Source organism: Aspergillus japonicus, assembly GCF_003184785.1.
Source record: "Aspergillus japonicus CBS 114.51 unplaced genomic scaffold BO86scaffold_53, whole genome shotgun sequence".
NCBI lineage: Eukaryota > Fungi > Ascomycota > Eurotiomycetes > Eurotiales > Aspergillaceae > Aspergillus > Aspergillus japonicus.
In genome coordinates this window covers 160,098-174,624 of record NW_020291690.1, presented here as the reverse complement: position 1 = coordinate 174,624, position 14,527 = coordinate 160,098, and the positions used below count along the sequence as shown (strand labels likewise).

Below are 14,527 nucleotides of genomic sequence, written 5' to 3'. Positions count from 1 at the left end.
GATAGCATCCCATCGTGGGTCATCGGCTGATGAAGCCGTGCTCTGCACAAATACCATTGGGGCTGGACACTCAGCGCGCCTCGAATAATTGCGCATTTCAGGGATCAGCAAGCATTGCTCTACTATTGTGAATTCTCTACGGCCTCGATCCAAGTCCGGGCAGCAAAGAGTAGTAGGAAGAGAGTAGCTGCAACGTGCCACGAAATTGAAATCATCAGCTCTCTCACATACTTATGGATTAGCGGTTCAATGCTTGTCATATCCGATCATCATCCTCCAGCTACATCATACCAATCAACCAAGCTCCAAGATTCAACATCAAACGACACCCACACATCTCCAAGTATTCCACTCCCAAACGGCTGCCCCCCCACCGCACAGCACAGACATACCAGACCTGACTGCAGGGCCGTCCTCTCAAAAACCCCAACTCGGCAAGAACCGACGCAATCGGGCGAAGGCCCCAGGACCCAGACCCGGGATCGCTCGGCCACCGAGGGGATGGCCGGCGCACATGCGGACGTCGGCCATCGTCACGCCCTCGGGCAGCTCGGCGGGGTCGATCCTCATCACGCTCAGGGACCCGCACTCGGCTTCGGCCGCGGCGACCTCTTCGGGGGTGGCGTCGGGGCGGAGAGCGGCGAGGGCGGTGGTTGCGGAGAGGCCGAGGAGGAGGGTGAGGTAGGTGAAGGGATTCATGTTGGCGTTGGCGTTGGAGATGGAGGATTAGGCGATGGTCTTATAGAGGGGTGTAAAAGCCTCAGATAATGAAAACGGTTGAAGAGTATGAGAGGGAGAGCCGGTTAAGCAAGAAAGATGGTGGGGAAAGGGATTCTGTACCTCCGAAACCCAGAGCGGAATACTGGAGAGCTATGTGGTAAGTGTAAAGGGAAAGGGGACAGGCGCTAATCCTCTGGGCAGTGAAGATTTTAATATGCTGGGAAGCAGCGGGCTGGATCTTAGCTGCTACTAGCGGGCAAGGATGAACGACTCACGTGCTGAGCAGGAACGTGGTGACGTTCGGTGTTGGATCTCAGCGCTTGGCCTGGCTGGTGGGGAGCCTGCTGCTTTATACATAAAGTAAGCCCTAAGACCGCCGGCACCGGGCAAACAGGCGACGTGGTCGAATGTCGCCCCAGGCAGCCCGATTGGTCGGTACCTTCATTTTCTTGCTGCCTGCCATGTGGTCACAGGGAAATATTGTTCCTGGATGAACAAAGGGACTCGTTTCCCAGGCAAGGATCTATCCAACCAGGGAATTTGAGTCATAGAGTACACCCAGTGAAGCCTGATCCTGTCGCCGCTCTTATCCACGAAAGCAGGCACACCGGAGATTTTAGCATCGGGTCAGAATAGAAGGCCATCGATGTAACGTCAGGATCACGAAGACACGGTCCGGCCCGATCTTGGAGTGGGGAAGCATCCATTCTTTTCCGATTGTACTAATTTGTTGAGTGTCCTGGGACCTTTGAGGCTTGTGGGTTGGTGCTGACATCCCGGATGAATAGGTCACGATAGGAGTTCTGAACACGGCAATTCATGGTTCCACCACGGAGATACATAGTCTCAGATACTCCGGAGAGGCCAAACAGAGCTAGGTCTCGAGGCTCGTGGCCTGCTTCCTCTTCTTACGTTGCCACGGTAGTCGATCACTGGTGTGACGCAGGGCTCAGCTCAACTCTTGCCTATTGTGAATAAGCGTAAGAAAAAAGGACGCTATTGCTCCTGTGTCTCAGTTCGAGGTGGCTGGCTCGATGCCTCGTTAAGGGTCTGAGACATCCAAGAGCCGACAAGGGCGTTGATTGGTCGGTGGTGATTATGATGGCACTTGGCGGAAAGTCCCCCAAACGGGGCACCGATGTCTGTCCGATATTAAGTACGATTAACTCCAGTGATTCTGTTAGGGCAGTGGGGAGGTGCAAGGATATGAACCCTTGAAGTGGAAAGTCTCTCATTCAGCACAGCCTTCCCAATTCGCCATTACATCAAATGGTGGTATGTAGTAAGAATAATCATAGCAGGGGCAAAATCCAAAGGGTTCAAATTGACCATCAGCATTGAGGGGGGTCAGAAATTAGTGCGCGTGTATTCGAAAATCAAAAACATGTAATTCTCACGATGGTTAGAATAACTTAGATTTTATGAGTTTTTCTTCACTGCCATAATTGCTACTTTGAAATCAATGTAACCATAACTATCCTGGTATAAGGACATGTTTAAGACTATTGACTCATATGAAACCTAATGTAAGAACTTAGTCTCCGAGAATTCTGATATTACTGACGTAGAAAGAGGCCTGTGCATTATCCTTAAGCTTACCTGATTCACAAAAAGCTCGGAGAGAGGTTAAGGAATACCAAGTCTCGGCATCTGTCACCCTTCCCCTCCGTACGAACGAATTATCTGGAGTCAACCAGAACGCAGTAAGGTAGGTAGAAAATCGCTTTGAAAGACTAACCACAGATCCTTGGACTGAGAGATAACCTGCCTGTGCGCAAAAGCTCTGGAAAAGCACTGGCAGTATTCTTCATACAGTATATATCGGCACAAAAGGCCTTAGAAGACTGGTAGGCTGCTGAGGAAACCTACTTCTACTTAACTCAGGACAAAGGAAAAGACCAGAATGAACAGGCAGCTGCTCCAGCCTATCCACCTCCTACGAGACCTATGCGCACATTCTCTAGCTGCATCGCGCCAGTCCCACACTACATGGATCCCACGACTAGCAGGCTTGGGGATTGGTGCTGGCTCGATATGACCAGGGGTCAATGGGGGCTGAGGATGCGTTGCGCCTGCGGTCACCGACCTCGTCGGCGCACCTCTTCCTCGCCAAAATCCTGCCCATCGAGAAGGGGGCCAAGTACGGTGATCAGTCCACCGGAGGTGAGAGCCCATGGGCTGTGGATGGTAGTATCGCCTCTCGGATGTAGACCCTCTTATCATTACAGGGTGAGGTATAAAAGGCAAGACGCATTCCCATCCATCCAAGGGATATATCGAGGCAGGTCTATCACCTTACAACAAGACATTCTGATATCCATATCCAGTCCTCCCACTTGCCCAAGATCGCACATCTCTCATTTACAACCGGTAGGCCCCGTTATCCTCTCTTCTTCCTCTTCTTCTTGCCCGGTTTCGATAAACATACTCACCCTTCCGCAATCTCCAGCCCCCAATCCACAATGAAGCTCCCCCTCGCCCTCACCAGCCTGCTCGCCCTCACCTCCGCGCTGACCCTCACCCCACCCGACACGGAGAAGGCGACCCCGTCGTCGAGTGCGGCAACCTAGACGTCATGACTGTCGACCCCGCCGACCTCCTCGCGGGCGTCGCCCCCAGCGACGTCCGGAAATGCCTGGACCACCCGCTCGGCCGGAACCGGCACGTCAAGCGCGCGGCGCTGGCGCCGCTCGACGCGGTGGACGTCTCGTTCTGGAACAACAGCACAGTGGACGCGGGCACGGGCGCCAACACCAGTCCCGTGGAGGCGCGCTCGGATGGCCTCGACGCCCTAGACAAGCGGTCGTGCTACAAGGACGCGCCGTACGGGTGCTCGGGCGGATACTGCTGGAAGGCCTGCGGGAACACGAACAAGGGGGAGTGGTGCTGGACGGCGGCGAAGGCCGGACTGGGCGCCTGGATCAAGTGCAGCAAGTGGCAGGACTGCGGGACGGCGACGTACGCGTGTGGGAGGGGAGGATGTCCGGCTTGTGGGTGCGCTTGCTAGTGGGAAGGGTGGATGAATGGTCAATGCGGCTATGAGGAGTAGTGTGGGAGTTGAAGTAGATAGTTAGGGTTGGTGTTCGGCTGGCAGACGGAGGATGGACGACCTAGGCTGTGCTGTCAAACTAGGTAAAAGTTGCAATATGAGGATATACTTGGTAGGCCAAAGTAGTAACTGTCTTAGCTCGTCCTGTTCGTCAAATTCAAAGACGCTAAGCAGCGTGCTTGCTTACTCGATGTTATTTGTCCCATCCCGCCGGAAAATGCCGGCCTCACACGATGGATAACGAGGTGGACTCGGAGCGGATCTTGGCGTTTGCGGCTCCCCCCTTCAACCGGACAGATACTCTCCGGATTCTGCATGGACTGGCAGTCGCTGATATGATTGAAGCCAGGATTTGACGGATGTGGTGGCGGCGCGGAGGGCGGGGGAGTTGCTGGTTTGATCGTTGGGAGGGGAATGGTGTAGGCGGAACAGGAGGAGAGTGCGACTTCTCTGAATTAGCCTTCTTTGCTTATCGTTTGTGCGCTGTTGGGGACCGGGGGTCAAATTTAATCGGGGTGTAAGAGGTAACAGTATCGAATTACGCTAACGAAAGCTTTGCTCTTGAGTCAACTTGGCTTGGCTGTGCTAGTCAGCGGAAAACCACAAAGGATACAGTTTATACAGCTTTTTCTCTATACAGATCATACAGTGGCTGTACGGGTCTACACTGCCTAATTACATTGGTTCCATCTATGAATGGAATGCCTTCTTCCCCTTGTACTGGTTTCTCGATTGAACCATCAGCAAAGCATAGAATTGTCTATGAGCGCATATAGTTAGCCTTAGACACAAACCGGTAAGAATAGGACCAGTGAGTTATAGCTACCTTGACCAAGTAGTCCATGCAGTGCGGCCAGTGACCATCGTCATGCCAATCTTTACCGATCGCTTCGCCCTCACTCGCAGCTTGGAGGGCTTGGCGCATCATCATGAGGCAGTGTAATTGATGGAACCTGTTAGGCGTTAGCAGTAGGTCAATATTGCCGGCTTGGACACTGACTCACATGCTGATGCCTCCTTGCTCTTTCCTGTTCCCTTTCTCCGCGGTATAGATTAGGCCAGCCGTAGTCTTGTTCATTGATAGTTCTGCCCACAGATGATCAAATGATCGATCAAGCGACTGGAACTCTTTGTCTTGTGTGAATGTCGTGGGGACTGTATCCTCGGTGCTATGGTTCGATGCACACGACCTCGTGTCCAGTTGTATGATCGACATAGGCAAGTTCAACAAGCTCAGAATTAGAATCATGAGCAGAATAGTGATTCTGGTGCGAGGATGTAGAAGAACATGGGCAATGAAGGTTGCCTGACTATTCGTATGGTGACCGCTCGCTGGGTCTGGTGACTTGTCATCTGAAAATTCGCCCGAGAGGAGACGGCGGTAACTCATATTGATGGAGGATGGCAAGAAGAACGTGGATTGTACTTTGCAGAGGTCTGTATACGGATCAATGACGCCTCCAGTCTTATATATCTTTCTGTAAAATTCAAGTGTGAGTACGTTTACTGTGTATCTATATTGGGGTTAACTAGGGAGGTGGACCTTTCCATTCCACACAGCTTTACATTTAAGAACCTAGCACTGACCCTTAGAAGATAACAACATAGCAGCACATTATAACCATAATCTCTTGTGGCATCATTCCAAGGAGCGCCGACACTGCCTGCCTTGTCTCTTTCCGGATAAAGGTTAAACTTTCTTCGAAGGTTAGGGCTCAAATGTGGCGTTTGATAGAATTCGGAAGGGGCAGGCTCGGTGAACAACTCACTGAGGGACAATACTAGGCAATTCGGACAGCTGTTAGGACAAATATGTGCTTCTAATAGAGATCAAAAGTCTCGACGCATTTGAATTAGCCCTGCAGGATTACTAACCGTCATTTCCTTTTTGCTTTCCTTCGGTACGTACTCTTCAGGCTAAGCACAGCGAATCTTCCCATACTGGAAATGTACGGTGTAAATTAATTCAATTAGACCTGAATAGTAGGATTACTTGACAAGGATTGCAATGCATATTGAAAAGGCCAAAAGAAAGACTTCAGATAAATCTGACCGGGCGTCGCGGCTGTGTACAAAAAGCTCAAGAGAATATTGGCGTGCCCCTGCGTTAGTACGACCCCGTGGCACATAATATTAGGTTTAAATGCAGCAGCAGTATATATGTATTAAAACACGAGTATTGAATTCTACATGTATCAATGTACAGTACAACCCCTTACATATGTCTGCTGAGTATTAGTAGGGGGAAAGCATAAATCCTCTCTTCCAAGCCGACGCCTGAACAAACAACAAAGAAAAATACATACCAGGTGTAAGACCGAACGGACATCCCTTGTTAGGACATTGCCTCGGAATCATACTTCCTTTGTTTCGATTCCCCGCAGAATCCGCCACAATCTGCGGTGCATGTAGGGGACCGGCTTCGTAAGCATTCTTGCGATTGCCGCCAACCATACACGATTGGGTTCCTGCACATGGGGTTGGTCTAGATCCAGCCCTACCTTGTAAGCCACAATATGGGTTCTGTTGATGTTTTATTCAACCTTCGCTTGCACTGCAGCGGCCTTGGCATGATAACTGAGACATCTCCCTAGAACTGTACAATTGTGGTTGTCCTTTTAAACCTTGTGGCTGAAATCAACTGGATACTTGGCTAGGTTTCGCAAAGCAGAACTTTACAGATTACTCCGAGCTTTAAGTTGTGATTCAACAAGTATCAGTACTGAAATCGAAAGACCATCGAATCATAGGAGTAAAAGGAGGGCTGGGTATGGCTGACAGCATGTATCATACAACGTGCGACAGCAGCGGAATTACCTTGTAAGACCTCTGTATCAACCGCTATCGCGCGACGTAAGAACAAAACTTACCCTTGACTATTCTACACTCATTCGCACTCGCGCTTGGTCTCCCTTGTCGCACGATGTTAACACAGCTCTACTCTCGCTCACTCACTCTGGGACACTCACGAGTCGAGTTTGACTCTTCTCGGCATTCCGATGAGGGCTTCAAGGCAGCTTGGGGCCTGATTTGTTCAATTGTCAACAAGCCCGCTTCTCAATCTCCGCCATCAGACCGGCCTGATGAAAGAAGAAATAGTTTTCTGTCATGAAACGCTCCGGGTGCTGGATTTTGATCTGGGTTTAAGGTCAGATCGACTTCTGTGAAAGGTAACTTAGCACCTGAACTTACATGGTACTTGACTAGTAACGTGGCAGTCAACTTTTTAATCCCGAAGATGGCGATGTTCTTTCCCAGGCACATACGTCTTCCTGCCCCGAACCAGATCGTATTCGAATCAGCATATCGAAACTTTTGTGGGAAGTACTGCGTACGCTGAGCATGGTCTTTTCCATAATTGCCGGGCTATGATCATCCGAAAGCCACCGTTCCGGCCGCCAAATGTCGGCATCCTCACCAAAGACCTCTTTGTTCCGATTGATCACCCATGGGTTCATACCAACAGTCGTCCCGGGAGGGAGATAGCGACCACAGACAGTCATACCCGTCGAAGGGACGATCCGCTTGAACGGCAGACAGAACGGGGGGTGTAATGGCATATAGAAGCCCCGTGTCATCTCTTCCTGTCTCCAGAAAGCCATATTGCTTGGAGAAGGTCATGGAAGCCATACTCTCAAAGGCAAACAGTTGCAGCCACGATCCCAGGTCGAATACTCGCTGCTGCTCGGCAAATCGCGTAACCAACTGTGCGACAAGAAGATCAAGCACTCGATCAACGGTGTTCTCGAAGGTCAACACATTGGACATCGTATACAACGGGGCGATTGGCTTTCGGAGAACGCGGTGAAAGGGCTCGTCTCGGGTGTTGAAGACAAGAGGCAAAAAATCCCCCTTGCCGACAAAGGGCATCAGGGCTCGGTAGAAGTTTCCCTGGTAGGTGTTGCAAAAGGTAAGCAACCATCGAACCCGGCTTGATTAAGAACTAATACACCTTTTTGACACCAGTTCTGCTAGGGTACACTGTGGGGAGGGCGTTGGGATCGGAGATGGATATCATGTTCGGACCCAGTCGAACAAATGTGCCGTATTTGTCATGCAGTTCCGTATGAATTTCGTGCGAACGGCCAGTTTGCAACCAATTCAGTCGCTGTAGATTGGTGGATCGCGCCCAAACAGGGCCGGGGAATTGCCGTATTTTTGATAGCTCACGATCGTAGCATACAGCAAGTGCAGCCCTAGGATAAGCCCTGCGATCGTCGATGGCGACGCCCATCCCAGTGGAGAAGGAAAGGTATAGAGAGAGAGCAATGAAGAGATCATGGCTGTCGATAGAAAGTCTCGACCAAAATATTCTCCGGCGGTGGGCTGCCTGTGGTTGTTAAATACTCCCTTCTTCAATATCCTCGGCCCGTTGGGTTATATACATTGCGCTCACTTCCCCTCCTCCCCAGAAGTGATCTAAGGTACAGGCAAGACAAGATTCTAAACTGATCTACAATCACATGTACAAGATCCTTGATAAGAAATCTCGACCGAAACTGGCATATAGCCAAGATATAGATCTTGCTGACGTCACAACCCTAGTATGATTCAAAAGATTGTCTATCAGCCAACATCGAGCACAAACCACAAGGAAGAGACTTGCTAGAATAGCCATGATGATCTAAGGCAGTAATGTGACCTGAAGAAATTGGTCATCTTCCATTTATTGCTTCTATATGCATTGACCAAACCTCGGCTCACTCACGTGTTGATTAAGTTTACAAAAGCTTGTTTCAGGACCCAAGTATCTCACCTAGAGCAACCAGATGCCATGAAGCAGAAAGAATAACTTCATATTTCAGCAATTATGAAAGTCAAATGCTTTCACTGGTTCTGTACCAGCAAGCGAAGCTTGCCCTGCCCGAAACCATGCTCCTTCCTATCAAAGATTAGCTTAACCGAAATCCCGCCAATGCCCAGCTTAATAAAGAGTGAACGGCCAAGAGAGACCATGCTTATCATTGTTAGTACAAGCACAGGACCTTATTTTTATGTCGGCGGACGGAATGCCTGTAAATGGCATTGCTGTTCCACAATTATGTTAGTCGTGACGTCTTGAACACATTTAACATGCCTTGTATCATACCGCGCAAAGAGTCGAGTTAATGTTGTTTAAGCTTTTGGGGTTACAGGTTGCCAACCGAGGTACATATGATGACCTATGTCACTACAGGAAGTGGTTTTGATATGATCAGCTGTCTAGCAGGTTATAGTATAGGGTATGTGCCCGGGTGACTTTTAGACGTTAAAGCAGGCAGGCATCATGCAGCACATCATTCCGAGGATCTTTAACACTGGAATTTCATTTCTCCCTCACTACAGCCCACTTCTTCTTTCTAAACTTTGCCTCTTGAGGTATGAACTGGTGCTTTCTATAGCATATTGAAAGTCGTTGTGTATCCACAATCTTACGTCCCCAAAGTGCAAAGAGAATGCACAAAGACATCGTTGACAAGCTCAGTCACGATGACCAGAGTCCTGCTACAGCTTCCACGGTCAGCTTGCCCTTGCGCAGAACTTTCCCTCAGCCGACTTCAGAGGTAGTTATTTAATGGTAACGAGCATGTTGTCACGGATAGTTTGTACCCCACGTCTTCTTCCTTATCTAGCTTCCCACACTGTCTCGTGTCAAGCACCTGAATTTGTGTCTTCGCGCTTCTCCATTATGCTGTACTCCGAAAGGCCCACGGCTGGTACACTGACGTCCCGTCATAGGGACAATCCCAAGATGTGGCTGTAATTGGCCTTGCGTGTCGGCTGCCCGGCGACAATAACTCGCCGGAAGAACTATGGCACTTTTTTAGCGAACAAGTCCGACGCATGTAGCGAGATACCGCCGGCACGATGGGAAGCGTACCCGCGTCGGGATGCTGCCAGTGCACGAATACTGGCCAACGTCACCAAGCGGGGATATTTCGTTGACGGAATAGCAAACTTCGACGCTGCGTTCTTTGGGATCTCTGCGAGAGAAGCCGAGCAACTGGATCCACAGCAACGGATGTCCCTGGAAGTGGCGTGGGAGGCGCTGGAGCATGCGGGGATCCCCCCGTACAGCCTGGTGGGATCCGACACGGCCGTATTCATGGGTGTCAATACCGGTGCTCCCCGCGTTACCATTCCCCCCAATATCCGGCGTTGTCCACGCAGCTGGCGTGCTCGAAGATCAACTCATCTTGTCCGCCACCTCGGACTCGTTTGAGCGAGTGCTAGCACCAAAGGTGGGCGGCTCTCTCGTACTGCATCGGCTGTTTCCTCCGGGAACGTTGGATTTGCTCATTCTTTTCTCCTCCTGTGGACATCAGTTCGGCTTCCCGGGACAAGGCTCGTACGCGTCCGAGAATAGCTTCCTGAACAGCCTTGCCACGCACCGTCAATCCCTCGGTGACAACGCCATTGCTATACACTGGATCTGTTGGCGTGGGATGGGAATGGCAGCAAGCCCCGCCGCCTTCCTGTATGCCGAGCTTGCCGCCAAGGGCATCACCGATATATCCCGCGACGAAGCGTATCGTGCATGGGAGCACCTGTCCCAGTACCAAGTCGATAACGCCTTTTTAATGCTCTAGAGCTAGAAGCCAACGAGCCCCTGGCTAGCCCTATTCTGGGTGAGATCGCCGTCCGAAAGCGCGCCACGACAACACTCGATAAGCCACCGTTAACGCCGGCTAGATCGTCCTCCTCCAGTAGCCAGAGCCTCAAAGCTGTGGCCACGGCTATTGCCGACAATGTAGTGACTGTGCTGCAGCTGGATCCGGATGATGTAGACTACAAAGTGCCACTCAGCAGTATGGGGCTGGACAGCGTCATGATGGCCCATCTGAGGACCCAGCTGCGCAAAACCCTCGGGCTGCAAGTCCCTACGACTCTGACTTGGAACTACCCGACTATCGAACATATGGCTTCGTGGTGCTGGGAAAGGTTGCAGGTGGAATGAAATGATGGCCTTGTGATACTACATGGTTCTGCTTGGAAGGCCGTTCCCATTGATCCACGGCCAAGTCTCCCACCGCTCACGAGCATTCACAGGGATGATTACGGGCATAGAAGCACTAACTTCTGAGCTTGAAATCTCCAGCTCCCCGCTCTTGTTCACACTGACCCAGACAACAGCCATGGCTTGATTCGTTCAGTTGGTATGGAAAAGAGCCCGAGTCTTAAGACCACGCAAACGTACCGGAATGGGAAAGAAATAGCAAACATGTTGGTGGGTTATGCGACAAAAACATTAGATTCCCACGTTGCAGAACCATAGGCAAGCCCCCACACACGCAGTAGCTCCGCTCCGCTCCGCCTCGCCTCGCCCCGCCCCGTCTCCCCCTTGGACGCTGCAATGACATACGTAATATAAAAGAGTCAGGACATATATTCAGGGCCATCGGGGTAGACCCCGCCACAAGATCTCCGCCCCACGTCCTCTCCAACTCCCTCTTCCGCTCCCCCTCCCTCGTCCCCGGCCTCCTGAGGCCACCCCTCCGCGGGGCTTAACAGGCTCTCCATCCGACAATTGTCCCAAATGCCCCTGGATCTGCGTGCACCACCGGAACATGATAGCTGGTTTCAGCATGAACGGGAGCGCCTCCGACCCGAACATCTTTTTCGCCTGCGCCTGCACTTCCCGATCGACAGCCTCAGCCTCGACCCTCTCGAAATCCTGCTCGTGCGGATCGTACCGCCTTTGCGCCTCCGCCAGACACCAATACGCTTCAACCCGGTCATGGTCACTCACATCAACGATCTGCACGGGGGCGTCACCGAGTAGCCCGAACAGGCCGGACTCAGCCCCGGTCCGCCGGTCCGCATGGACGACCATCACCCGCACGACAACCCGCCAGCATGCAAACCGCGAGAGGATCTCCCGCAGCACCGGGGGCGGAGTGGCGGTGTCGGCGACGTAGAGCCAATCCTCCATAAATGACGCGTAGCCAGTCTCTGGAGGAATGGAAGTGATCTGAGCCGCCCGCCAGGCGAGGTACTCCAGAGGCGAGCCCTCATCGGAGTTTTTGCAGAACTCCGCCTCATACGCCGGGGTCCAGTTCAGGTGCACGCGGTCCCGGGCGGGATCGAGCCACGACCTCACGTACGAGGTGCTCGCCCACCAGCCGGGCCCTTCTTCCCCGTCGGGGGCGAATCGTTCCGGGAAGTGGCCATTCTCGAGCACGACCGCGCGCGACTCGCGGCAGACGGCGCTGAGAAGTGGAGGAAATCCGTTGATCCACGCCCCGTCCTGGAACTCACAGGGTGCCCGGTCTCGTGAGTACAATATCAGGTTAAAGGGGTAGTCGAGTTCGTGGATGCGGGAGGGGAGGCATAGTCGCCAGATCATCAGGCGGATTTCGGCCGGTAGCCGGGGGAAGGATTCGAAGGTTGTGAGCATGATTTAACTGACTTTGTAAAACTTAGGGACCAAATAAAATTATGCCAAAGGAAGTCGAGTCACTGTTTCCTGGAAAGTTTGTCCAAATTGCGGGGTCGGCACTTGGTTGGGCAGCCGCATACTGCCAACAAAGATACAGAAGGTGTTGGCCCCCCACTAGATCACTAGATTATAGATGACTTCGATCTAAATTAGCTTGTTCCCACTGCACCACCACCACCACCTAGACTACCACCAGGCTCCTTCTATTTATCGTTAGTCTAGGGGGAGTCGGATCCTGGCTGAATGCTTGAAAGATAAACAACTATTGGAAGACCTTGTGCGCGGACTTGCTGTCTTGTTCTCGGAACGAGGTATCCTCTGATTGTTTTGTTGTTTTGTTGGAGTTAGGATCATGGTTGGTTGCGTAGGGAAAAAGGGCCGATCAGGGTCTCCGGCATCCGATCTCGCTGTCTCTCACGTGATGAAAGAAACTTATCGGGGTTGACTTACATAGTAGTTATCGCCTACGACGGACTTATCAAGCGCTTCGGAAGGGTCATCCATCCATCGGCTGCTGATCATTGCCAAGTTAGGGCACGATTGTGCACTCTCCGTACCGAGGACCCCCTAAATGTCTTCATCGCTAGTGGAGTTCGTAGGCGAAAAAATCCCCTACAAAAGTGTACAACTAAATTCCCTAGCCAAGACGAGATATTTTGTTGGACTGCGTGGTCTCAGCGCTGATTTTACCTAGACCTGGCCTTTGGGCCTGTTACACCTAGGGCAAATCGCAGAATAGTCACGTAACATAGGGCTCTCGTTTCCGTATCCTCTTTTCTGTCTAGATATTGGATAGCCAGCCGATTGCAGGACATGTTTTAGTAACTTAAGCATTTGATTATAGAAAATAATGCTAAATCCCGCAGTCATCGAGGCAGTCTACAGCATTAAGCTCAAGCTAGCACTTGATCTATTGACTGCTAATACTGGCTGTTTACCTGGGATGTAGAACTCATATATTGACCGAATACTAATCGCCTCCTACAGGACGAGATTCTTAACATTTAGATAGTAGCAAGGGTAGTAATCTATATATCTGACTGTGTCTAGGTACTGGGCGCACCAGCTGTGAGCTTGATGCTCAACAGGTATAATCACCTAAGAGCCTAGACTCCAATTCCTGGCACACCTGGACAGCCATGGCATGACTGGCGGCTTGCTTTGTGGCTTGCTTCTCGGCCTTGGTCGCGTAATTGCCCGTGTCCTTGCCGGAATCGTTGATAAGCCCGATGATTGTTTGCTTCAAATCCTCGTCACCATTGACGTGATCCGTGATGGTTTTCTCACTGTCGACCGATTGCCAGATCGAGCCATCCAAGGCGGTGTTGGATTTCGTTTCGACGGTCTGGTTCGGAAGTCAGAATATTAGTGACTGAGAGTGATTCGCTGACTCTGGGTTAAAAGTCGTGGAAAGGATGCCCATTGAATGAGAAGAAAAAGAGCAAAGGAGGAAAAAAGAAAACCGTACCCAGTCGTATCCGAGGTCTTGCAACTTCGCGTTCAGCTCCTCAATCAATCCGGCCGCGTTATCGGCAATGCGGGCTTCGTGCGTAGACACCATGGCACGCCGCGCGTGGTCGAGCGCGCTATCGAAGGCTTTCTCGTTGATGGAGGCGGAGCCGGTGGCTACCTCTTTCCGACACGCCTGGATGACGTCGATCACGGGCTCAAACATGCCGCGGAAGTTGGTGACTTGACCGGTCGTGAACTGGCCCGGGAACAGTTTGGCGATATCGTAATTCCCTTTGTACCCGTCGGCGGCCAGCTCGTCAGCCGTGTTCAGCACATCCGGCTCCAGATCATCGCCCACCGTCGTGCTGCCCGTCCAGGCGTTCTTCCCGTCGCGCTGGATGTACCGCACGAACTCGTCGAACAGACAGCTCTTGTCGGACGCTGTCCCCACGCACTCGGATGAGATCTCCGTGGAACCCGCTCCGAAGGTCATCACGTCTATTCGGTATGCGTACCAGAACAGCATGGTCTGATAAGGCCCTGCCAGGACGTTGGCCCACGCGCATGTCGCCAGGAGCAGGATGCTGAGATGGGGAAGGAGCAATCTCATGGTGCGAGAGTGCGAAACACAGAACGATATTCTAGGCTGTACTGGATGGGGATGTGGTTCTCGAAATTGCCCAAAAATCATGAGACTATATAGCAAACCAGCTTCAGTTGCACGACAGCCCGGATAAGACGGCATCGTAGGGAGATTGTGACCCAGCGGCTATGGCTCGCTAGTTAGCATCGTGCAGACGAAGGATCCAGTCGCATAGGAGGAGAAGCCATCTATGGTCTTCACCCAGGGTCTGCGACTCATTGCCTTCACGAGGCTAGCCATCTTC

The 14,527-nt window shown here is 51.7% G+C and overlaps 6 protein-coding genes across 6 annotated transcripts; 2 read left to right on the top strand and 4 right to left on the bottom strand.

The window, feature by feature from the left end:
* Positions 1–187: 187 nt before the first annotated feature.
* BO86DRAFT_391530 (uncharacterized protein) lies at positions 188–932 on the bottom strand. Its single transcript, XM_025672621.1, has one exon. The coding sequence runs from the start codon at positions 697–699 to the stop codon at positions 418–420; it is 282 nt and encodes a 93-aa protein (XP_025524695.1). The 5' UTR covers positions 700–932; the 3' UTR covers positions 188–417.
* A 2,252-nt stretch (positions 933–3,184) lies between these two features.
* On the top strand, positions 3,185–3,910 carry BO86DRAFT_437744 (uncharacterized protein; the record flags this gene model as incomplete). The annotated part of the gene is made up of 1 exon (XM_025676080.1): positions 3,185–3,910. A coding segment is annotated over one exon (543 nt), but the record flags the coding sequence as incomplete, so codon positions are not given.
* Positions 3,911–7,321: 3,411 nt separating this feature from the next.
* On the bottom strand, positions 7,322–7,928 carry BO86DRAFT_279667 (cytochrome P450; the record flags this gene model as incomplete). Its single annotated transcript, XM_025667318.1, has 2 exons — positions 7,322–7,660; positions 7,722–7,928. Coding segments are annotated over 2 exons (546 nt in total), but the record flags the coding sequence as incomplete, so codon positions are not given.
* Positions 7,929–9,437: 1,509 nt separating this feature from the next.
* On the top strand, positions 9,438–10,706 carry BO86DRAFT_402474 (ketoacyl-synt-domain-containing protein; the record flags this gene model as incomplete). Its single annotated transcript, XM_025673863.1, has 4 exons — positions 9,438–9,465; positions 9,577–9,870; positions 9,935–10,282; positions 10,345–10,706. The coding sequence occupies 4 exons, from the start codon at positions 9,438–9,440 to the stop codon at positions 10,704–10,706; spliced, it is 1,032 nt and encodes a 343-aa protein (XP_025524692.1).
* Positions 10,707–11,138: 432 nt separating this feature from the next.
* BO86DRAFT_458266 (2EXR domain-containing protein) lies at positions 11,139–12,532 on the bottom strand (the record flags this gene model as incomplete). The annotated part of the gene is made up of 1 exon (XM_025677282.1): positions 11,139–12,532. Exon 1 carries the CDS (start codon positions 12,144–12,146, stop codon positions 11,139–11,141), a length of 1,008 nt encoding a protein of 335 aa, XP_025524691.1. The 5' UTR covers positions 12,147–12,532.
* Positions 12,533–12,927: 395 nt separating this feature from the next.
* On the bottom strand, positions 12,928–14,250 carry BO86DRAFT_458265 (uncharacterized protein; the record flags this gene model as incomplete). The annotated part of the gene is made up of 3 exons (XM_025677281.1): positions 12,928–12,969; positions 13,318–13,533; positions 13,657–14,250. The coding sequence occupies 3 exons, from the start codon at positions 14,248–14,250 to the stop codon at positions 12,928–12,930; spliced, it is 852 nt and encodes a 283-aa protein (XP_025524690.1).
* Positions 14,251–14,527: the final 277 nt, after the last annotated feature.